Here is a 24780-nt window from a genome sequence, read left to right on the forward strand (position 1 = left end):
TACTATTTTTACATTCTTTTAAAATCATCTTTATTTCTTTCAACCTACTAAGTTTAAGTTCTGCTTTTTTCTGGTTCGTCAATAGGTTGAAGTTTTTGGAACTAGAAGGTTTGGGTTACATGTTCTTTAATTTTTGTGTATTCATATAATTCCTGTAATTCTTCCCTAAAGAAGTTAATGAGAATTTCAGAGAATGTCAGAGAAAACATACAATTTTGTATTTTTAAAATTTGTTGAGAATTGTTTTTGCCCTAATACATTATGGGCTATCCTGGGTGAGTGTTCTGTGTGCTGATGAGCAGAATGTATATTCCGTAGTAGAGTGAGATACTCTACTTTGGTCAATAGCATACTTGAAGTCTCATGTTTCTATTGTATCTCTTTCTGTTCTGTCCATTGGTGAACATGAATCTATTTTTTTTGTAAATTTTTAACTTAAATTCTATTGTAAATATAGCTCCTTGTATCCATTTCCATGGAATATCAACACTCAGCCCTCAATACTTTCATTAAAAAAAATTACTTTTGACAGTTTCATGATGCATACAATTGACTATATTTGCCCCCAGCTCCCCTCTCCTTTCTCTAGACACCCTCAGTGTGTCCTCCTCCTACATTCCTATATTGTCCCTTTCTTTTGGGATGGGGATCCACTGAGTCTAATTAGTGCTTGCTTGCTGGAATGTTGACTGATGTTGGCTTCATCTTGTGTACACTGAGTTCCTGAATATAACAAGCATGTCATGTTTAGATGACAGCATTTTACTGCACTCTTCCTGTGTTACAGCTGTTACAATCTTTCTGTTCCCCATTCTGTGATATTGCTGAGTCTTGAAGATCAGAGGGTTGATGTAAATGCTGAGCACGCAACACTTAAAGTGTTCTTATACTTCGACTAGTTATGAGGCTCTGTATAACAAACTGTTGCCCACTACATAAAGAGCATTTCTGCCAAAGCAGTGAACAACACTAATATATAGGTAAAACAAAATTATTTAGAAGGCAGTTTGACAAAATGTCCACTTAACAAAGCAACAGTAGGGGCTGGAGAGATGGCTCAGAGGTTAAGAGCATTGCCTGCTCTTCCAAAGGTCCTGAGTTCAATTCCCAGCAACCACATGGTGGCTTACAACCATCTGTAAAGGGGTCTGGTGCCCTCTTCTGGCCTGCAGATATACACACAGACAGAATATTGTATACATAATAAATAAATAAATATTAAAAAAAAAACAAAAACAAAGCAACAGTAATATTTGGCCAAGGTTACAGTACCTGGCATGAATTTCCTCCTGTAGAGCAGACCTCAGATGTAATCAGAAAGCAGTTGGTTACTCCTATAATCTTCATGTTTCTATTGTATCAGTTGGATACATTTTGCCTAGCAAGTAGATACTATAGCATTCTGGGTACACTGTTGAGTAATACCATTAATGATTTTTCTCCTCCAGTGGCCTGAATTGCATCTTCTGAATACCAGCCACGAGGAATAATGTTTTCAGGCCAGTTCCACAAACAAAATGTTTTTTGTGCTGATTATGGTGGCAGCCAAAGCAGTGGCAGTAGATTGTTGTTTTGTCCCACCCCAGCCCCCTACCCACTAGTTTATCCCTTGCCTGGCACTGGAATTTTATTTTAATAATCCATATCTTCTGGGGGAAGCATTATCCACCCAAGCAGGGTACCTGTGTTCAAACTTTGCAAGCTAATTAAACAATATAATTCAAAATAATATAATTCAAAAGAAAAGTAGTGGATTTCTATAAGGGGTTTTCATATTACCTTAGTTATGCTTAACCGACTTCTCAGCACTCCTTCCCCGCTCCTTTCCCCATCCCCACTTAAGCCTCACTGGAGTGATATTTCACATGTAGTCTACCCCTTCGCCCCTAAGATCTCTTCCCTTCTACCTCTCATGAGCACTTTCTAGTTTGACCACTACAGACACTCCAGTTCAGATACACTAGTCTAAAATATACAGCCAAGTCTGAGAAGCTTATCATTTTGACAGGGCTATCATATACTTAGTTACTGGGACTTTCACTAAATTTGGGGCAGTGTGTGTGTGTTGGGGGGGAGGGTGTCTTGCAGCTGAGAAGGAACATGTGGTGTTTGTCTTGCTGGGCCTGAGATATCCCACTTACTATAGTATTCCAGTTTCATCCATTTCCTGGCAAATACTGTAATTTCAGTTTTCTTTACAGCTGAATAAAATTCCATTCTATATATGTTCCACATTTTCATTACCTGTTCACCAGTTGATGAGCATTTATTTACTAGCTGTTTGATTAGGGCAACAATGAACATGAATGTGGGTTTATCTCTGTAAGATATATGCTCAGAAGTGATGTAGCTTTTTTTTTTTTTTTTTTGTGTGTGTGTGTGTGTGGCAGCATTTCTCTTTGTAACAGTCCTGGCTGTCCTGGAACTTGCTTTGTAGACCAGACTGGCCTAAAACTCCCAAAGATCCTACCTGCCTTTGCCTCCTGAGTGCTGGGATTAAAGATGTGCACCACCACCGCCTGGCAGGGGTGGTGTATATTGATCATATTGTAGATCTTTTTTCAGCTTTTGAGAAACCACTTCACTGATTTCCATAGTGGCTACACTAGTTTGAATTCTCACCAACAGTGAGAATTTGTCTTTCCCCACACTAATGCCAGAATTTGTTGCCATCTATTTTATTGGTCATAACCCTTATGACTGGGGTAAGATGGAAACTCATCAGTAGTTTTTTTTATTAGATTTTTTTTTAAAAAAAATACCAATCCAAATTCCCACTCCCTTCCCTCCTCCTATTCCCTCCACACACCCTCCTTCCTTACCTACCTTCCCCCACAATCCTAAGAGACTTGCCCTGTGGAAGGTCCAAGGCCTCCTCCCCACTACATCTAGGCTAAGCAAGATATACATCCCCAAAAGCCAGGATCCCCAAAAGCCAGTACAAATCCCATTGCCACTGCCAGTGGCCCCTCAGTCTGCCCCAGCCATGCAGCTGTCAACCACATTCAAAGGGACTAGCTTGGTCCTATGCTTGTTCCCTCCTAGTCCGCTGGAGTTGGTGGGCTCCCATTAGCTCAGGTAAACTGCTTCAATGGATGAACCCCTCATGGTCTTGACCTCTCAAAGTAGTTTTAATTCACATTTCCCTACTGTCAAGTTGTGTTGAACACTTAAAAATGTTTATCAGCCATTTGTATTTTTTTTCTTTAAGTACTGTTTAATTTTATGGTCCATTTTTAAAATTAGTTTTTTTGATGTTTGCTACTTGAGTTCTTTGTATATTCTAAATACTAATCCTGTGTTGATCTATAGCTGGCAAAGATTTTCTCATTCTGAGACTGTCTTATCTCTTCACTTGATTGAGAGTTCATTTGCCATACAATGCTTCTTAATTTTATGAGCTCTGGTTTGTTGATTATTCCTGAGCGATTGGAGTCCTATTCAGGAATTTCCTACCTATACCTATATCTTGACGTGTACTCCCTACTTTTTTTTTCTAGCAGTTTCAGAGACCATTAATAATCACAATTAATCTTAAAAGGTATGTATTGATTCCTGTTACTTTGTTGATTTTGTAGTGTGTTTTTTTAGCCCTTCCTCGCTTGCTTAACTTTTATTCTAGTGTTATTTTTTTTCCTATAGCCTCGTAAATTTTTCTCTTTAGTCTGAGAGATTCCTTCAAGTGTTTTCTGCAGAGCTGACTTAGTATTCTTAAATTCTTTTGGCTTTTGCTATTGTATAAAGTTTTAATTTTTCCCTCAGTGATGACAGATACTTTATTATAGTATACCTGTATTAATCTGAGTTGGCAGTTGTCTTTCAGAACTTGAGATACATCTGTCCAGGCTACCTGGTATTTTAAGTTTTCAGTTGAGTAATCTACTTTTATTCTGATGGGCCTGTGTGTGACTTGGGTTTCTCTTTTATTGTATTCAATCTTAGGTTTTTATGTTTAGTGTTTCAGTTGCCACATGATCAAGAGAGTTTTTTTTCCTCGGTATTTTGTTGTTGTTTGCTTGTTTTTGTTTTTGTTTGTTTTTTCTTTCCTGATTGGAATCCTAAATGTCTCCTGTGTTTGAATTGATACTTCTTTTTCTAATTCTAGGACATTTCCCATCATGATTTCTTTAACAACATTTTCTGTGCCTTTTAGAGTCCTCTTTTCTGTCCATTCTCTGTAGATTTGGTCTTTTCAGAGTCTTACATATACCTTGGAATTCCCGTTGGTATGTTTCTTGTCTTCGTTTATTGTTTGATTATTCCAATTCCTTGGCCTTGTCTTCAAGCTCTCTTTTCCTAAATCTGCTGAAATTCCTGTTATGATTATTTTTAAAAGTGTTTCCATGCCCTTAGAATGAACTGGTTCTTTTCTTCTATGCCTGCCACGTATAGATTTGGTTGTTTCAGAATGTCATGTATGTCTTAGTCCCACTGGGACCTTTCTTAACTGTTTTAGCTTTATCCCTGCCCGGATCTACTTCTACTTATATTCATGCTCAGATACTCTGTCTTCTTGATCCTTACTATTGGTTGAGACCATTCAAGAGCTTTTTATTTGACTTAGTATGTTTTTAATATTCAGCATTTCCGCTTATTTCTGTGTTTTTTTTTAAATCTGTTGGATTATTTGGTATTTCACAATGCCTTACTTTTTCTTTGTGTTCTCAATAGGTAACTTATTTTGTCTTTGATTTCTTTGAACACACATAACAATCTTCTTGAGTTCTCTCAGATTTCATCTCATTTAATATCAGTAGTTGCTATTACTGTAGGAGCAATGATTTCTAGAAGTTGCGTTTTTTTTTTTTCTTTTACTTATGCATCTGCATTACTTTGCTGGATTTTATTTATTTTCATTCTTTCAGTTGAAGTATTTGCAGTATTCATGTGGGATCTGAATGTGGTAGAATTAAGTGTATAATTAAGACTTCAATTCCTTGGTCCAGGTACTCAGTGTTCCTGTGCAAACTATATAGGACATTAACTGCTAGGGCAGCCGTAGCTTCTTGGAGTGCCACTATTTAGGTGTTGTATTAGTCAGTTAATAGCAATAGCTCCATTTGGCTTTAGTAACTATTGGAGAATAAGCAACTAGTGGTGGTATAGAGAGTTCTCATATTTTAGATAATAAAATAAGGAGTTGGAAAGAAGTTGGATGGGTAAGGATAAGGATTAAATATTAGACTTGAAAAAGAAAACAAAATTGAGGTGGATAAAATAGCTGGGGTGGGAGGGTTGGTATTACACTGTCCACAGATTTTTGAGAATGTTAAAGCTGTGGAAGATAACAAGTGGATGGAATAAGGATGAGAGAAAGAAGGAAAGACGTAGGAATAAGAAGTGTGTAAGATGGGGCAGAGGGTATAGTAAAGAATGGTTTCTAGTAAAGTTGGTTGAGGAACATGAAAACAGTTCTAATGCCTAACTGAGTAATCACAAGCAAAACCATCAGGAGTTGTGTGTGCAAGAGTGGAGATTAAATAAATAACAGTAGAACGTAAGAAATAAAAAGAATGCTTATGGAATAAGTTGCTGGCTCAGTTGTGATGAGTTGAGAGGTGAAGTTTTCAAATGTCTCTGGATATAGCAATTTCCACATAGTGGCAAGAGTAGAGAGTTGAAACCCACTTTAAATCTATTTTATGGTAAGGTGAGTTTCTTGTAGCCATGTCCACCAAGGCAGACAACTGAGGGTGTGCCTGTGGTATCTTACTTTCCTGCCTCTTTTGAAAATTCTTTATATGTTTATGTTTCTGTTTTTATATTAGAGTTTCCACGGTTTTGCTATACCTTTTGCATTTTGTCATTCTACTTGGAATTTAGTAAGCTTGATGGATATGTATGCTAATGATTTTCATCAAATTTGACATGGTTTTGGTCCCTAGTTCTTTAACCTTTTACTCTGTCTTTCTGGGATTCCTATCTTGTTGGCACCCTTCATGGTATGCGTCTGAGACGCCTTTGTATCTGATATTGTTTTCTCCTGTGGTCCTTTGCTTCTAGGTGTCAAGATTGTTCAGCTATTCTAGAGAATTTTGTTGTTGGTCATTGTTTTCTCTTTATTTTTATTTTTTCTGTAGTTTTTTAAAACATTTTTCAGGTGTTTTTTAAAAAGTCAATTTGAAATTATCCTCCAATTTTTGTTTTTGAGCAATTTCTCATTATTTTGCTCATGATGGCCCTGAGCATGTAATCCTGCTGTCTCAGCCTCCTAAGTCCAGGGATTATATACCTGGCTTTTAGATTTTTTTTTTTTTTTTTTTACTCTGTGTAACTTTGAAGCCTCTCCTGAACCTTGCTCTGTGGACCATGCTGACTTTGAACTCACAGTGATCTGCTTGCCTCTGCCTCCTGAGTGCTGGGATTAAAGGCGTGTACCACCACCATTCAATGGTTTTTTTAAATTCTTTACACAATTTTAAAGCTCATTACACATGCAGCTGGTTTTTTAATAATGAAATTACATCATAATAAATCCATTGTCATTGGAAAGTATTATTTACTAGACTGAATTCAACCACAGTACACTGAAAATCCCTATGATCTTGGACCTACCTGGAATTTGCAATTTGTTACAGCTGTCTATCATCACAAGATTGCTTAGTTCATTTTATTAGCCTGATAAAATATTTGAATTGAAATATAGTTTCTACTAAATGCATACTGTTTTTGAACTGTCCTAAAGCTTAACAGTTGTTAAGTTGAACCACCCAAGGTCAGACTGTTAGTATCATAAGTAACTGATGGCAGTTTTCTTTACTTCGTTAATTCGTTATCTGTTGCTTTCTCCTCCCTTACTTCGGCTCATAACTTATTTCTTTGTATGTTTTACAGATTGTTTTTTTTTTTTGTTAGAACTGCACCTTTAAGTAAACATAACAATTCAAAAGTCAGAATTTTACCTTGTACTGTAGTTATGTGTTAGTGTTATAGTTTTTCTTCTTGCTTTCAAAAGTAATTTTCTATTGTGGCCACTGAAATCTTTACTCGGTCTGAGATTTTCTTTAAAGGTCTGGAGCCGATAAATCTTCCTTCTTTGCTTTGTGATTCTGTTTGGAACACACTTTCATTACTAAGTTAGAACTTTACAACAGTCTGTTAGCTTTGTTTCCTGACTGGGCATAGTTTCAAGGTTAGAGGTGAAACTTGAGCTGTTTTTCAGTCCTTGCTGTATATATAGCCCTTTTCATGTGAACGGTCTTTTAAACTGCCAGGAAATATCAAACGTTTTCAAGCCCCTATGGATATCGAATTCTCAAGATTTTCATTTGTTTAGCCTATTGTTTGTTCTACCTCTGCCATCTACCCTATTCACACAAAGTTAAAATTTGTCAGTAATTTGACATTGTTTTCTCTACCCTCTTACTAGAGCATGTGGGAAGGAGATCCTCCAGCTATGGACAACAGTCAGAGAAACACAGTACAGACCAGATAATAACTAGTCCTTATAAGATGAAACTAAAAAAGCTTCAGTTGGACTGCTCTGGCAGTTCAGGATCAGAAGTAAAAACTTCAAAAATCATTTTTCTTAATCAAATTCTTTTTTTTTTTTTTTCTGAAAAAATTCTTTCTGGGTTCTGGAGCCATTTAGAAAATTTCTCAAGATCTCAAATAGAGTATGTGTTGCTTGTAGAAAGGAGTATATTCTTAGAAATATGCTTTTAGGCAACTTCACCTTTGTGTGACTATCATAGAATGTATTTTGTTGTTGTTTTTGTTTTCCTGGAACAAACTCTGTAGCCCAGGCTGGCCTCAAACTTGCAGAGATCCACCTGCCTCTGCCTCCCGAGTGCTGGGATTAAGGCGTGTTCCACCACTGGCCGGCCCTAGAATGTATTTTTTTTTTTTTTTTTTTTTTTTTGGTTTTTTTCGAGACAGGGTTTCCCTGTAGTTTCTAGAGCCTGTCCTGGTACTAGCTCTTGTAGACCAGGCTGGCCTCGAACTCAGAGATCCGCTTGCCTCTGCCTCCCGAGTGCTGGGATTAAAGGTGTGTGCCACCACCGCCCGGCCCTAGAATGTATTTTTATAAGCCTAGATGATAAGGTTAGGAACTCTATCTCATCTCTTACTTCAGTCTAAGGATATGGTAAATACAAGATGATGAAGTTGCTGTGATTTAACAGGGCATCTATTTTACAATAAACTTTTAATGTGTGTAAATAATATATTCTTGTATAATGCAATACACGAGCAAGCAAGTTTTTATTGTCACTAAATATTATATACTCTACATAATTATATATCCTGTAATCTTAAGCAACTGGTAACACTGGCTTGTTTAATACCAACATCACTACAAATACCCAAATAATGATTACATCATGCTTCAGTGATATGAAGGCAATGTTGCATGGTAATAAAATGTTTTCAGCTCCATTGTAATCTTAAAGCACCACTATTACATGTCATTGTTTCTTGACAAAAATGTCATTATGGAGTATGTAACTATATGTACTTTGTTATATATAGTTATATATGTATATGTATAATTATATATACATATATAACTATATATAAGTTTACTACTCTTGCATTGAGACAGTTGATTCTGAGCCAAATACGAATGTTCAGGCTGCCATGAGCATGTTCCATGGTACAGGAGATTTTATAGTTATAGAGCCAAAGGAAGCCATACATCAATATATTTACCAATATATTGATAAAATAGCATCGGCTAAGTGACATGTTATCTTATTCTTACCTTTAGGGCTAGTGGAAATTGATAGTTTATTTAAAATAGTTCATCCCAAAAGTTTTACTTAATAGTCACAACCATGTTAGGTCTAATACAAGGGATGACAGTTAATAACTCTGAAAAGGGATTAAAGATAGCCTAGGATAATTTTGTCTCTCAATTTGTAACATTTTCTCTTCACAATCACAGCATTTTAATCAATCTTCTGAATCTTCAACATATATGTAGCCATTTTACTGATCTTAGTTGATAGTAGAACCGCTTCTATTTTTATCAGTTTTGTTGTTACTTTAATGGAGTGACAGATCTGAAGGCCCCTTGTTCTGCCACTTATGATTATCTTTTTATTCCTTTCTTGAATGAATGCTTATAATTTCTGTCTTTAAAGGAAATTTATCCATTGTTTAAAAGAGTTTCCCACTGAGCTCTGTTTCCAGCCAGGTTGTTTTGTTTGTGTTTTTCCCCTGGTTTTGACTGGTGCCACATAAACAGGTAAAGTTGTAAAGCTCTTTTGCATTTTTTTTGGGGGGGGGGGGACAGGCTTCACTTTTTTCTGTTGATAAATGAGAAGTGTAGCAGGCTTGTTTGGACTGCCAGCCCCCAAATCACTACACAGAGACTTATTATTAATTATGAAAGCTCTGCCTATAACTTATGCTCTTATAAATTAAATTGACCCATTTATATTAATCTCTGTTTTACCTCTTAGCTTTTTATCTCTCTTCCATCTTGCATCTGTTTCCTCTCCATGTTCTCTGGTGTCTCTCCTGCGTCTAGATACATCTTTTCCTTATCTCTGCTCAGAAGTCCTGCCTATACCTCCTGCCTAACTATTGCCATTTGGCTTTTTACTAAACCAATCACAGTGACACATCTTTACAGTGTAAAGGAATATTCCACAACAGAAAATATTTGAAATCGCCAATATAATATATATGACCTTTTGGAAATATTTTGAGAGATGCCATAATTTTTTATCATCCTGATATATTTTATCCTTTTATCCAGACTATTTTTAAAGTCTTCTGTTTGTCCTTGTCATGGTCTAGTTTGTACTACAATGCATTTTGTTAAGTGATAGCCTTTAGTAAACTTCTTTGTATATATTGTGCATTCTATATCAGCCTACTCATTAACTTTTTTCTTAAGTATATAAAGTTAAGGATTTGATTACAGCCATTTGTCTATATATAATTTTACTTTATTCTTACTTAATTTTCCTCTTCCACAGCCCCTCCCCCATACTTCTTGGGTTCTTTTGCTGGATTCTTAATCTTTCTTACATAAAAGGTGGACCTCCATTTAGGTGAATTTTTAAAAACTGGCTTTCAGTAGTTTATAATTTTTTCCTATTTATAGATTTATAGGGTCCTCCTGTCCTTCTGTGTTAAGTTTGTTTATTGCTTTCTTTATCTGTTGTATCAAAGGCTAGAACTGCTTCAAATGTTCTTACCTTATCTCTTTTGTTTTTGTGTTTACCTAAAGACTCACTAAGCAGCGTCTGAGCTCCAAGGTTCTTTCAGCAGCAACCTTCTGTTACTATGAAGGCATTGTTGATGTAGTTATAAATATGAAGGGAGAAGAAGCTTATCAGTTGGTACCAAGGTTTAAGGGATCCTCAGTTGAATATTTTCCCACCATTATTGAAAACTAAAGGGGGCACGTGGAATATATCTTTTCTTCTTCCAGATCTGTTAAGCTTTGACAAAACTATGATTTGGAGAAAATTGTTTTTAGGACTAGGCAGGACATGTGGAGGACATTCTCAGCAGTGGATTGGAGTACCAGTTATTGGTTGCACCTTTTACTCATTTTACATTTTGGAGCAGAAACCAAAGTTCTGATCATTTTTTTCCTAGAACTCTACTGTATAAGCTTTTTTTAATTTTATATCTTTTACTATTTGATATTCAGGATTTTGAGACCCATTTATACCTTTTTAGTAATTCCCATGAATCTATTTTCCTTCTTTCTTGAGTTTTCCTGTCAGTAAGTCTGTCAAAGTTTTCCTCTTGTGGTACATAAGGTATAATGACATGCTGCAAAGTACCCTAGTATTTAAGAATCCAGCTTGACTGGCTGTGTGCTTGAAAACAGCACTCAGATGAAGGTACAGAGCATTTCCATCACCCTTTCCCCTTTGAAACTAACTGAAAACTGCCAACCAGACCTCCAGCATAGATACATCTTTTTATACTTCAGCAATATATGAAATTTCCAGAAACTATACATTCTCCTAACATGGTCGTTATTTATTTTTTAAATTGCATTTTGATGGGTAAATGAACTGCTGATGGTTTATTTTAAGTTTGGAACTCCATGTCTAGACCTCTGATGAGTTTTACTTTTCTGGGTCTGAATGCTAGAGAATTGTGTGTTTCCCATTAATCAATGCTTCCTTCACTTATACAGTCTGTTGCAGGTGTTTTGATACATTTCTTAATACTCAAGATATTTTTGATCACTGTTACAACAAAATTTTCCTCCCACGTTTTACTTGTTACCTTGGCAACAGATTTTCTTCTCATTTGAAATCTTCTCATTTTCCTCATGTAATGTGTTAAAAATTTTTCCAGCTAGGTTGTAGTGGTGCACACCTTTAATTCCAGCACTTGGGAAGCAGAGGCAGGCAGCAGATCTCTGTGAATTAGAGGCCAGTCTGGGCTACAAGAGTTAGTTTCAGGACAGCCTCCAAGGCTACAGAGAAACCCTGCATTGGGGAAAAAAAAAATCCAAGGAGTCCTCTTAAAGCATTTTTTTAAATTTTACATTTATCTATTTGTGTGGAAGGGAGGTATATGTTTTAGTCACAGGAGTTGGTTTTGTCTTCTACCAAGTAGTTCCTGTGACTCAAACTCAGGTTTGATAGCAAGCAACTTTACCCTTGTCATTTCACTGGCCTGGGACGTCTTTTTTTGTTTGTTTGTTTGTTTGTTTTTTCGAGACAGGGTTTCTCTGTAGCTTTTTAGAGCCTGTTCTGGAACTAGCTCTTTTAGACCTCGAACTCACAGAGATCCGCCTGCCTCTGCCTCCTGAGTGCTGGGATTAAAGGCGTGTGCCACTACTGCCCAGTTTTTGAGACATCTTTTTTTATGATATCATTCATTCTTTTTTAAGGAGGATGGTTATGTTTTATTTAGCAGTCTATCTTTAAAGATAATGTAGACTATAAGATAATTTCAAAATAAATCATGATTAATATGTATGTATTTATGTACACACGTATATATTTCTTTTTGACAAGTGCAGATTTAAGGCTCATGCACTGAAATCTGGAAATAACTCTTTTGAAGTTACTATTTATGGCTATCTAAAGTTTTTTCTTTATATTCATATAATTTTTTCTAGATGTGTGTCACAGATAAAACAATAAAATTCGGTTTCAATAAAATTCGGTTTCGGAATTAGTATGTTGTTCCATAACGTATGCCCTGAAATTGTAATTGTCACATTTTATTTTTGTTTTCTGTTTAAGGCAATCCTTTATCACAGGATATTATGAGCTTATACCAGGACCCAGATGGAACCCGAAAGCTACTGAACTTCATGCTTGACAATCTTGCAGGTAATTCAGAGCAGTGAACTCTATAGATGTTATCAGTAGTTGATATATCACAAATTGTTTTTATAATGACTTATACATTTAGAATTTCTGCCTTTGCCTTTTGCATGCAGGACTTTTTTTTCATGTATGAGTACTTTCTGTTTATGAAGCAGTGTGGTATTAGTTTTAGTTACACTATCTTATAGGAAGTTTTACACTTTTAAAATGATCTATTTTTATTATTATTGTTACTAATACTACTGAGACAGAGTTACTGGGTAACCCTGGTTGGTCTGGACATCATAATGATTACCAGGCTGACCTCAAACTCACAAGAGATCCATTTGCCTCTGCCTCTGTCTCCCAAGTCTTGGAATCATTCATATATACCACATATGTGGAAGTGTCAAAAGAGGTCAGAACAGGTGTCATATTTCCTGGAGCTAGTCATAGTTGTGAGCTGTCTGATATTAAAAACTAGACACCAAACCGAGGTCCTTTGAAGAGCAACAAGTGCTCTTAACTGCAGAACCATCTCTCCATCTCCAGGATCTTTACATTTTATAACTGTAGACTTTGAGATAAAAATGGCTAGTAATTGCAAGTCAGTGAATCAAGATTGTCTTACTCTTTTAATCACTAAGATAGTTATTAGTGACTTGAATTTGGTGAGATGACCTGCAACCTTGCTCACATATTTTTAATGAAAAAGATTGCTATTAGTAGTGCCTAGACAAGATGATTTTGACTTTATGTAAAAGTTTACCTGTTGCAACCTCTAAGAGGAGGACCTGCTTGTTTGTCCTGGTTGCCTGGCTATCTTTGCCCCGAAATAACAATACAGAAGCTGTATTAAGTAAATCACTGCTTGGCTCCTTAGCTCTAGTTTCTTATTGGTTAATTCTTACATCTTAATTTAACCCATTTCTATTAATCTGTATATTGCTATGTAGCAGTGGCTTACTGGATAAAATTCTAACCTGTGTCTGTCTCAGGTGGAGGATCCATGGTGTCTCTCTCACTCCACCCTTCTTTCTCCCAACATTCTGTTCTGTCTTCCCTGCCTATCTAAGTTCTGCCCTATCAACAGTCCAAGGAAGTTCCTTTTAACCAGTGAAAGCAACACATAGACAGAAGGACCTCCTACACCCTACACCATTTCCCTTTTCTGTTTAAACAAAAAGGAAGGCTTTAACTTTAACATAGCAAACTACATATAACAAAACAGATATCAAGCAATAATTAGTTACAATATTTCTGTTTACTTTATCTTTTATTGTAACTAAGGAAAACTATAGCTATAACTATATATTCTTCAACTCCATCAAAGACTCCAGAAGGATATAATATTACCTAAGTAAACAGGAAGCAACTTCCAGAACTCTAGAGATGACAGAGACATCTCGCTGCCTGGATAGTCACCCAAAGTTTTTCTGTGCCATTTGGGCATCCATTTTTAGCCTACAGGCCCATAGTATCCAGCAGACTTTTCCATGAAGCAGGAAATTTCAAAGACCATTCCGCCTATATTGGCAGTTTGCCAGTCACTTTCTTCTGTATCCTGCAGAATGTCTCGCAGACTCTTTCATGAAGCAGGAACCCCGAAGGATTGTCTCACCTTTAGGCAAGTTCAGCAGTCATTTCTCTGTGAATCCTGCATGTCCAGTTCATCTAACAAACTCCATAAGGAGTCTCTACAATGCCCATTTTCTTCTTGAAGTAATTGGTGCTGCCAGGAGCATACGTGTCTCATTGTCATGAAAAGTCCTAAGTTATTAAAAACATTTTAAATGCCATATTCTGAAGGTTTCTGAAAGATTTGAAGAATATCTATCTAATTGAAATATAGCTGGAAAATCTGACATGACTACAAGCTTGACTATTATAGATGATTAGCTATTAGCATATATTTAAGTATACATTACATTTTTAAATGAACTACATAATCATAATGCCTTAATGAAGATCAGAAATACATATACATAGAACAAAATTGACCTTTTATTTGTATCAATAAACCAAGATCCATACCAATGCAAATTATATCTATATCATATCTCCCTTTAAATGTAAAAGAACATTTATAAACAATATTTGGGAATATGGGAGTAGTTATTTCTCTCAAAACTGCTTTCTGCTCTTTGAGGGCACTGTTAATTAAGTCTCTCATGGTGTATCCAGTGTGCTAGGTTCATCTCAGTTAGCAGTTGGGCAAAGTATGTTTTTGAGGGTGTTCACGGTGTATGAAACCATAGTCACCTGGAAGTAATCCACAGGTTCTCATCTTCTGTGGAAACAAAAGAACCTCTTTTCTCAAGCAACATGTCCTTAGCCCCAAATTGTGAACTCAAGATACCTTTACAATATACATGCTGCTTTAGCTTAGCAGCCCATACAATGAAATGTCTCTCTGTACTTAGCTACTTCACAGTCAAAAAATTCAAAGAAAACACAATAATATACATAATCCAGACTCTCAGTGAATTTTCCATTTTTACGTGGCTTAAAATTTTTTTAATCTATGACTACATCTGTACTCCATCTCTTTAAAGACTTTACCCTTTTATTTAAAAAGCATTAACTTTATTTTATGACTATATATTCTTTCTTCTCCCTTCCAAGCCTACGTACAGTTTTCCAACACTGTGACCCATTTAGAGGTCTTTTATGTTTGAATCTGTCCTGTTGTGAATCTGTAATTCTTGACTGTCCAGGAGCACTTTTGCTTTGTGCTTTAAAATGCTAAGCATTTAAGAATCTAAGCTGCGACATTACTAGGTCAAATAAATTACTGCCTGCTTGCCCTGCCCAGTCCAGCATGGTGGAGCTGCTCTCGCCTCTGAGAGTTAAGCACACTGCCCCAGTTCCAGGCACACAGCTGGTCCATGTTGCCATCAAGAAAGCTGTAGCAGTCTGCTCACAAATCCCATTCAAATGCTCTCTAGCTGGAACTCCTGCCAGAAACAGTCAGAGTTAGTGCTGGAGCATGACCCAGAAAGCCCACATTTCAAAATGGTGAGGCTTTTTTTCTGTTTCATCTGCTGAGTCAGGAAACCCTCTTAAAGGAACTCCAGTACGCTGTCAACAAATAGCAAGAAACCACTAAACTCTGTGTGTGTCTGTGTGTGTGTGTGTGTGTGTGTGTGTCTGTGTCTAGAATTTCTTTTCAAGCCCTCTCAGGTTTTACGTGGCCACGTTGGCACCAATTTGTTGGAAGGAGGGCCCACTTGTTTGTCCCGGCTGCCTGGCTAGCTTAGCCCCAAAATAACCACACAGAAACTGTATTAATTAAATCACTGCTTGACCCATTAACTCTAGCTTCTTATTGGCTAACTCTTACACCTTAATTTAACCCATTTCTACTAATCTGTATATCACCACGTGGCAGTGGCTTACTGGGTAAAATTCTACCATCTGTCTCTAGTGGCTCCATGGCATCTTTCTGACTCTGCTTCCTTTCTCCCAACATGCCATTTAGGGCCCCCACTCCCTACCTACCTACGTTCTGCTCTGTCAACAGGCCAAGGAAGTTTATTAACCAATGAAAGCAACACATAGACAGAACGACCTCCTACACCATTTACCCATAGAACAATTGTTTTTCACTTTTAGTATATTGTTCAATGAATTAAATGTGATAATCAGTACTTTATTATAAAATTGGCTTCTATTAATTTTCCTACCTATAAGTTAACTGATATATTCCATGTTTAGATAGGCTAGCTAAGGTATGATGCAGGTTGTGTTTTAAATACTCTTGATTTAGTCTGTGGATCTAATTGGAACACAATTTTAGTGTCAAGTTTGTCTGTAGTTCCACTCATTGTACATTTGTGGAAAATTTGCAAGCAGTCTTTAAGAATACTAGAATTACAGGACAATAAAATGGTTGTATTACATATGTAAATTTTTCTTGCGTAAGAAGGCTATTTTGTATAGTGTTTTTTTATTGGCTTGCTTAAGTGTTCAAAGTGTGGGTATGGGTAAGTGTGATTATATCTAATTTACATACTTTTTCTAGCTGCCTTTACACACACACATGTTGTATGTGTTGTTTAATGTGTATGTGTGGTTCATGAACATGCATGTGTGGGTATAAATGCCTGTGTGTGTACATGCTTGCTGAACTGTCTTTATTACTCTTTCCCTTATTGACAGTCTGGAGACAGGGTCAGTCAACCAGAACTGACTTTTTCAGCATGCCTTGCTAGCCAACAGTCTCTTGGGATGTGCTTGTTTTTGCCCCCTAGTGCTAGTATACACACATATGCCATACTTTTTTGTGTGTGTGATTCTGGGGATTTGAATTTAGGCCCTCATGTAGCATGAATAATAAAAACCCAGAGACATGTATTGGGGGATCAAGCAGAAGGTCTGAAAAGAAAAGCAGCCAGGCCATTAGAGAGATTTTGTCTCTACGAAGGCTCAGTCAAAGGGGTGATTCCACAATGTTCTCTGCCAACCTCAGACTTGACTGAGTTCCTATCTCATCCCTTTTATGTTCTCTCCGCCCAGCCATATCACTCCTGTCTCCATCTCCCTAGTGCTGGACTTAAAGGCGTTGATCCCAGGAGCTAGGATCATCTTTGTGTGAGCTCTGTTTCTCTCTTAGACAGTCTCAATCTTGAATAGCTCAGGGTAGCCTCAAACTCACAGAGGTCCATCTGCCTCTGTTTCCTGAGCCCTGGTATTAAAGGTGTATGTCAGCATTCCCTGGCCTATGTGGCTGACTTGGCTGCTTTGCTCTCTGATCTTCAGGAAAGCTTTATTAAAACACAAATAATATACCACTATACCCTCATACTTGTAGAACATGCACTTTTACATACTGAGCCATTTTCTTGGCCTTGTACACACAAAAAATTATCTAGCTATTTGGTGTAGTCTCATTGAGCTGTCTTCCTGACTTCTATGCAAAAATTTATTCATTTATTTTTTGACAGGTTTCATTATAGCCTTGCCTGGTGTAGAGTTCACTATCTACACCAGGCTGTCCATAAACTCACAAAGAGCGACCTGCTTCCATCTCCTAAGTTCTTGAATTCAGGAACTGAGCTTCCACACCTGACAACATTTTATTTGTTGTGGGGGGGCATGTGTGCTATAGCATACATGTGAAGGTTGTGTGTTGTTGCTGGGTCCTAATGCCTTCCTCGGGTGGGGGGGGTGAAAAGGCACAATGTCAACTACTACAGACACTGGGAGTCAGGTAGAAGGTTTACAGCAGACTCACTTATTTAACAGCAAAAACTTACATACTGTCCCAGCACCCAGGGTTTCTGATCCATTGACAGTTGACATTTCATGCTCATCTCTCATTGACTAGGCACGATCAGGACCTCTGACAGTGCCTGTTGCTCGGCACTCAGGAAACACAGCTTGGTTGCTCCTTATTGGCTAGGCACAGACAGGACCTTTGACAGCTCCAGGCAGACTCCAGGTTGGCTCCTTTTGGCCTGACAGGCGTTAGTGTGTAGGGGTATGTGTGCCATAGAAAACATGTGGAGATTGTGGTGAGGGCATGTGTGCTGTAAAACACATGAGGAGGTGAGAGGTCAGAGGATAACTTTCTGTAGTCACTTTTACTCCCTTTGCCCAATGGACCATTTCTCCTGCCCCTATATAGTTTGTAAACAGAGCTAAAGTAATTGTGAGTTTTGCCAGAGAGGTCACTGTTAATATTTGTTATACTCTTAAAATGAACTTTATCACAAAAGATGACTTCCTCATATATAAAATGTAAGGTTTATAATAAGAGGAAAAGCAGTTAATATTATTCAAAGTGACTTAAATTTGAATGATGGGAGACAAATTAATAAACTTATTTCCAGAATCCTTTTAGTAAGAAATTAAGAATAGGTCTAGAGATATGGTTCTGTTGGTGGACTGTTTGCTTATGTTTGCACAAAACATTTGGTTTTATCCCTAGCACTACATAATCTGAGTATGATGGTATACATAATCCTGGTTCTTGGGCAGTAGAAGAAGTTCACTTAGCTCACTGCAAATTTCAGGCCAGCCTGAGATACCTGAGATCCTTTTTAAAAAAAAAAAAAAAAAAAAAAAACCCAAAAAAACAAGTACTATGTGAATGTTTACTTAAGTTGTATATATAATACATGCATACCATTCCTAATTTACAATAAATATCTTTCTTATTTTTATCGTCATCAGTTAACTCAACCATTTATATATTTTTTCAAGAGTTTTTTGTGTAATTCATTTGGTGGTATCTCTGTTACAAATACCCTTACCTTTGCTTGGTTTATATTTTGATGAATAGAACTTTTAATATAATAAAATTTACTGGTTTTGGAGCTGGGATGGGTAGTAGTAGTCCTGGTATGGTCACAACTTCTGTGTCCTCTCCAAAAGCTTTTCCTTAGCTTACGATTATGAATGTGTTCTCTAGAAATACTTTTGTTTTACTTGTATTACTTAGAGCTATAACCTTCTTGGAGTTGATGCTTGTGTAATGACCCTCCTGTATGTGTATTTCTTATTTACTCTGAACCATTTACTGATAATTCTGTTTTTCAATTAATTACTGATTTTTATTGCTACATCCAGAAATCAAGTGTGGAAAGGCTGATGTAACTCTAAAAGTACTTGCCTAGCATTCAAAGAGGCCTGTGTTGGATCACTAGTGTCACGTAAACTGGGTGTGCTGAATCTGGTGCTAGGGAAACTCTCAGGAGATCACAAGGATAACCCCAGCTAAGACTCCTAGCTATAGCAGAGAGGGTGCCTGAACTGGCCTTCCCCTTAATCAGATTGACTACTCTAATTGTCATCATAGAACCTTCGTCCCATAACTGATGGAAGCAGATACAGAGATCCGTAGCTAATCACTGGGTCTAACTCCCAGAGGCCAGTCATAGAGAGGGAGGAGGGATTATATGAGCAAAGGGGGGGGTCAAGATCATTTTGGGGAAACTCACAGGATCAGTTGATGTGAACTAGTAGGATCTCACTGATTCTGAACCAGGAAACCTGCATAGGACCAAACTAGGGCCTCTGAATGTGGGTAACAGCTCTGTGACTTGAACAGTCTGTGGGGCCACTGGCAATGGGACCAGGAATTATCTCCAGTGTATGAACTGGCTTTTTGGAGCCCATTCTCTAGGGAGGGATACCTTTCTCAGCCTAGATACAGCGTGGGGGGGAGAGGGAGGGTGTGGTGTGGCGGGGGTGGGGGCGGGGACAGGGACTGGACAGGGATGTGGTCCTGCCTCAGCATGATATGCTAGACTTTGTTGACTCCCCATGAGGAGTAGATGGGGGGAATTGTTGGGGAAAAGTGGGAAAAGGAGAGGGAGGGAACTGTGGTTGGTATGTAAAATGAAAAAAACTTTTAAATAAAAAAACAAACTGAGTGTGGTGGCGATGGAGGCTTATAATCTTAGCTCTTGGGAGGTGGACAAGGGAGGACTATAAGTTAAAGGTCATCCTTAGGTACATTTGAAGCTTAGCCGGAAATACATAGAAAATAACTTTCTCTTATTTAAAAGTTTTTCATATATTTTGACCATATTCTTTACCCTTATCTAAAGCCTCCCCACCTTTCTACCCACCCAGTTTCATGTTTTTTCTTTTTCAAAAACAGGAACAAAGCAAAAAAAGATAAACCAACAAAACAAAAATTACCCAAAGCAAACAAAAAGTCCACAAAAATGAAAGATGGCATCCTTTATGTGTTTGCCAGTAACTGCTCCTGGGCGTGGGATGGGATCGGGCCTGCCCAAAAGTGTGGTTGATAAACCCAGTAACACTCCTTGGAGAAAATGGATTTTCTCTTTCCCAGGAGGCATCAGTTGTAAATAGTTTCTTGGTTAAGGACTGTGTCCACCTCCCCTTCTCAGTGCTGGGACTTTTTTTTTTTTTTTTTTTTTTTTTTTTTTTTGGCTTGAACTATGCAGGTCCTGCGTGTGCTGTTACAGTGTCTATGAGTTTGTATGTTTATCAGTCCTATGGTGTCTGGAGACCTGCAGATAGACAGTGTGCTATGACTGAAAGACTTTGGACACTTGGTCCTGAAAGGAGTGTCTATCAAACCCTCGAGGGAAAGGCAATCCACAGAACCAGAAATGGTGATAACTTCAGTTTTTTTAGTTAAAAAAAAAAAAGTGCCAATACATATGGAATGGTTTTCAGCTTTTGTGTTCTCCTTGTGTTTAGGTGATCTAACAGTATGATGATAGTAGTATAAAAGAGGAATACTTCCCCCTTGATCTGTGGTTTTATTTTTGTTGTCTGTTTAATCAATTTCAAATCCCCTTTCACAGTGCAGTGATAGCGCCTATCTGATAATCCTGTCAAATAGTGATATGAAGGAGTTAAAAATCCTCAGTTGTCATTGTGCATTTATTTCTCTATTCACCTGTCAGCTTTTGCTTCTGCTATTGTTTCATTTATTTCTATTTTATGTGTATGAGAGTTTGCCTGCATGTATATATGTGTCATGAGAATGCCTGATGCCTGAGAAGGCTAGTAAAAGGCATCTGATGCCCCCAAACTATAGAGTTACAGATGGTTGTGAGCCACTCTTTGGATTTTAGGAACTTAATTTGGGTTCTGTGCAAGTGCACTAAATAATTTTAACTGCTGAGCTGTCTATGCAGCCCGTTTCTGGTATTTTAAGCTTTATTGATTGTCACATACATGCTTAGAACTATTATAGTTTAGTGGATTGATCATTTCATTGTGTAATTACTCATTTTTTTGCTGTTCTGAAAACTACTTTTAGGTATTAGCATAGCCATTCTTTTTGAAAAGTTATTTTTTAATTTTCTGTATTGTATTTGAAGGATATGTGAATAGTTGAATCATACTTTGTATTCACCCTATTAAGATTTTACTGTACTTTTTATACTACCATAATAGTTTTATACTTTTTTCCTTTGGCCATCAAAGAATGATTTAAGAACTGATAGTAAAATGGATAATGTTAATGTTCCTAATTTTACCCATTTCTTCATTCTTTTTGATATCTTATTTTTCCTTGCCTTATATTTTTCTTTCTGTTTTGAGAACTTTCTTTACCATTGACCATTCTTTAAGGATAGATGTGTTAGTGACGGGTCTTTCAGTTTTCCATTGCACACTGACCTTTATTTCCTCTTGATCCTCCTCTATTAATCTCAGGCTCACAGTAGTTAGCACACACCCATAACCACCTCCTTGATTTCCAAAGGATAATTTTGCTGATACATAATTTTCATTTGGTAATTCTTTTCATGTAGCTGTCAGAAAATGGAGTGCTTTCTTGGGCTTCCAGTGTAATTTAAATTGGTTCTGTAGGTATTGTGTTAAGTCTTTGATGTTTCTGAAGTTTTTTTCTGTAGTTCTCAGAAGTTTAGTTAGAACCTGTGTTGGTATAGTTCTCATTATTTATTTTTGGGTTAGGGTTTTTCTGTGTATCCTCAGCTGTCCTGGCTCTTGCTTTTTTGACCAGATTGATCTTGAACTCAGAGATCTGCCTGTCTGTCTCCTGAGGGCTGGGTTTAAAGGCATGTGTAACTATCACTTAGCAAATTTTTACATTTTAAAAATCTTTTTTTCTCTCTCTTTTTTTTTTTTTAACTTGTATTCATTCATTCTAAAAGTCAGTGTAATTTGTGTACTGGGTCCTGTCAGTGGTGTCAGTTCTGGTTCAGCAAGGTGGGTTTGAAAAAGTCCTTACTTCTTGAGGTTGCTTCTTAGGAAATGATCCTGTTTCAGGTATAGCACAGCATCATAAATAATTGCTTTCATCTTGGGTACGATTCTGGAAGGCTATACTTTCCTGAAATTCAGGGTGATTGCTGGTTTGGGGTTAATGTATGTCCTTTTGGGAACTTTGGGATGGGACATTACAGAAAATTGACAGTAAAGTACCTTAACTACTCCTATCTTTGTGTCCTCGACTTTGAGAAGGATGAGCTAGCTGCTTTTGCATTGCATTGACATAAAACAGTAGAAAAAAGAACAGATAGTGAAAATCCTAATTAGAAAATCCATGTCTTTATATTCATTTTCTTTTTCTGTTCTAAGATTTGCCAGAATACTAAATTTTTACATAACTTATTTTTCAGATGGGAACAAAGTTAAATCACTGTAACTTATGTTTGTAATTAAAACAAAAGATTTTGCTTAAGGCTTTAAATTTAAGGCACTTTTCATAAAATCATACATGCAGAATACCATTAATGAGTTTCTTAGTGTCCAGTTTTATATTCATTGCATAGCTCTTTTTAGAAATTGAATGAGATGGGTTATCTATTGTGTTTGTGTGTGGACACTTGTGGGGGTCAGAAGATAATTTTCAGAAGATTCCTTTTACCAGTGCTCTATGCTAGCTGGCTTTTGAGCTTCTAGCCAATTCTCTGGCTGACTTCTATTCTATAGTATTATTTGGATTACATATGCAAAAGGATAAGACTTTCAGTAGGTTGCAAGGATGGGGATCGAATTTATGTAGGCTCGGACAACAGGAACTTTTACCTACTGACTCCTACATATCTCTTAAATATTTTAGTTTTGAAGTCTTAATTAAATTCTAGGATTTGGTTTTTAAGTCCTTTTGTGGGCTATCATAGCCAAATAGTAAATAGGCTGATTTGGTATTAGGAACTAAATGATACTTATTTTACAAACATTGGATTTGTTTTTGTTTTTAATTTTTTTCTTTCAGTTCATCCAGAGCAGCTTCCTCCGAGGCCATGGATTACATTAAAAGAACGAGACCAAATCCTGCCATCAGGTAGGTTTTTTTCCTCTTTGACTTTTAAAATACTTATTTGAGCTTTATGATTGGTAGGCTTACAGTTTATCAACCAGGATGTAGATGGGTTTCAAAGTATTGATAGACGAGTAAATATCTTGTATCTTTTGCAGTGGTGCTCTGGGCTAGAAAATTATTCCTTGTGCTGCAGCTTTTGAGAGGCCTTAGATGATTTAAGAAAAATGAACAATAATGAGCTTTCTTCTGAAAAAAAATTTGAATTTCTTAGATATTTTATCTTTTGTGAAATGAATACTGTTGATGCTTAATATTTAAGTTAGCTTAGTGGAAATTCAACAAGATTGACTGTAGAAATAGTTGAGAATATTTCGTAACTATAAGAATATAACCTAGCATGTCTAAAACAGTAGTTATGTTTGAAATTTAAACCATATGCTTTTGTGCAGACCAGTAACAATTTGATATTTTTGTAGGACTTTTTACTGCATGTTAAGATATTTTAGGTTTGGAAAATCTATTTTAAAAGGACTAAGAGAGAAGACTCAGTGGAATTAAGAGCACTTGCTGCTCTTGAAGAAGGCCTGAGTTCAGTTTCTAGTGCCCACAGGGCAGCACACATCCATCTGTAATTCCAGTTCCAGGGAATAGGGTTCTCCCTTCTGGATGCCTTAGGCACTAAGGCTGCATGTTGGATACGGACAGGAACTCATGCATACAGTAACATCTTTTTTAAAAACAGTGAATTATTGCTTAAGTACCTTTTAAAAATCACATCCGTAAGTATTTTTATGATACTTAATTTCATTTCAAAATTCAGTGTAACTTTTCACTATTCGTAGGTAAGAGCAGCTTGGGCCCTAATGATTTTAATTAAAGACCTAATGGGCCTTTAATGATTTTAACAGGTCTGTTACAGTCAGAAGTTACTAGCTACATTTTGAACAATACACCCCTTCTGTTCTGAGTTTTTGCTTTTTGTTTTTCATTTTTGTTTTTGTTTTTCTAAAACAGGGTCTCTCTGGTATGTAGGTCTGGCTGTCCTGGAACTTGCTATGTAGACCAGGCTGATCTCACAGAGATCCACCGGCCTTGCTTCCCAAGTGCTGGGACTAAAAGTGTGCTACCACATCTGGTCTTTTGGCTTCTTCTTCTTCTTTTTTTAATTCAGAATTATGTGGAATGTATAACATCATCATAATCTCTTTGTATTTTGATGATGAGAAATAATCCTGTGCAGTACAGTTATGGTCTTCCATACGTGTGTGGTCTTAAAGTCACCACACTGTAGAAAAACATTAGCTTGTTAAGTAGACATTGTTTCAAAATTAATAACACTTGTTTTAGCATGATGAATATTAAACAATCTGAGTAAAAGGAACACTTAGGTTTTCTAGAATGTCTTGGATTAATTTTTTAACTGATTATCCATAGTGTGGTTTTTGTCCTTTCTATTCAAATCATCTTTTTTTTTTTTTTTAAATGAAAGTCTCTTTTACCTCCATGGTTAGATTTTCGCCTTGGATTATAAGTAAAATACAAATATTGCATAATTTCTCTTCATGAAATTCAGGTTTAAGAAGAAAAAATTCAAATAGAACATAAAGATAGAAGGATGGGGAGATATGTGGAAAGAGGATGCAATAGGGGATCAGGGCAGTCAGATGGGGGTGAATATCAACAAAGTATCTGATGTATGAAAATGTCAGAATGAGACCCATTATTTTGTACAATGAGCATGTATTAATTAAAATAAAAAAATTAATGTAAAAATGAGTTTTATACATTAAAAATGAGCATCATTTTTGAACTCTTTAATCC

At 36.7% G+C, this 24780-nt stretch overlaps 1 protein-coding gene across 5 annotated transcripts in view; it reads left to right on the forward strand.

Annotated features, from left to right (window-relative positions):
* The window catches only part of Cnot6l (CCR4-NOT transcription complex subunit 6 like), an 80001-nt gene that overhangs the window by 32943 nt on the left and 22278 nt on the right, over nucleotides 1–24780 (forward strand). For all 5 annotated transcript variants that reach the window (XM_038335650.2, XM_038335644.2, XM_038335636.2 and 2 more), the window contains 2 exons: nucleotides 12171–12260; nucleotides 22912–22980. In XM_038335650.2, coding sequence (XP_038191578.1) covers nucleotides 12171–12260; nucleotides 22912–22980 — 159 coding nt within the window. The remainder of the gene's footprint in view (nucleotides 1–12170; nucleotides 12261–22911; nucleotides 22981–24780) is intronic.

This window comes from Arvicola amphibius, chromosome 1, assembly GCF_903992535.2.
Source record: "Arvicola amphibius chromosome 1, mArvAmp1.2, whole genome shotgun sequence".
Taxonomy (NCBI): Eukaryota; Metazoa; Chordata; class Mammalia; order Rodentia; family Cricetidae; genus Arvicola; species Arvicola amphibius.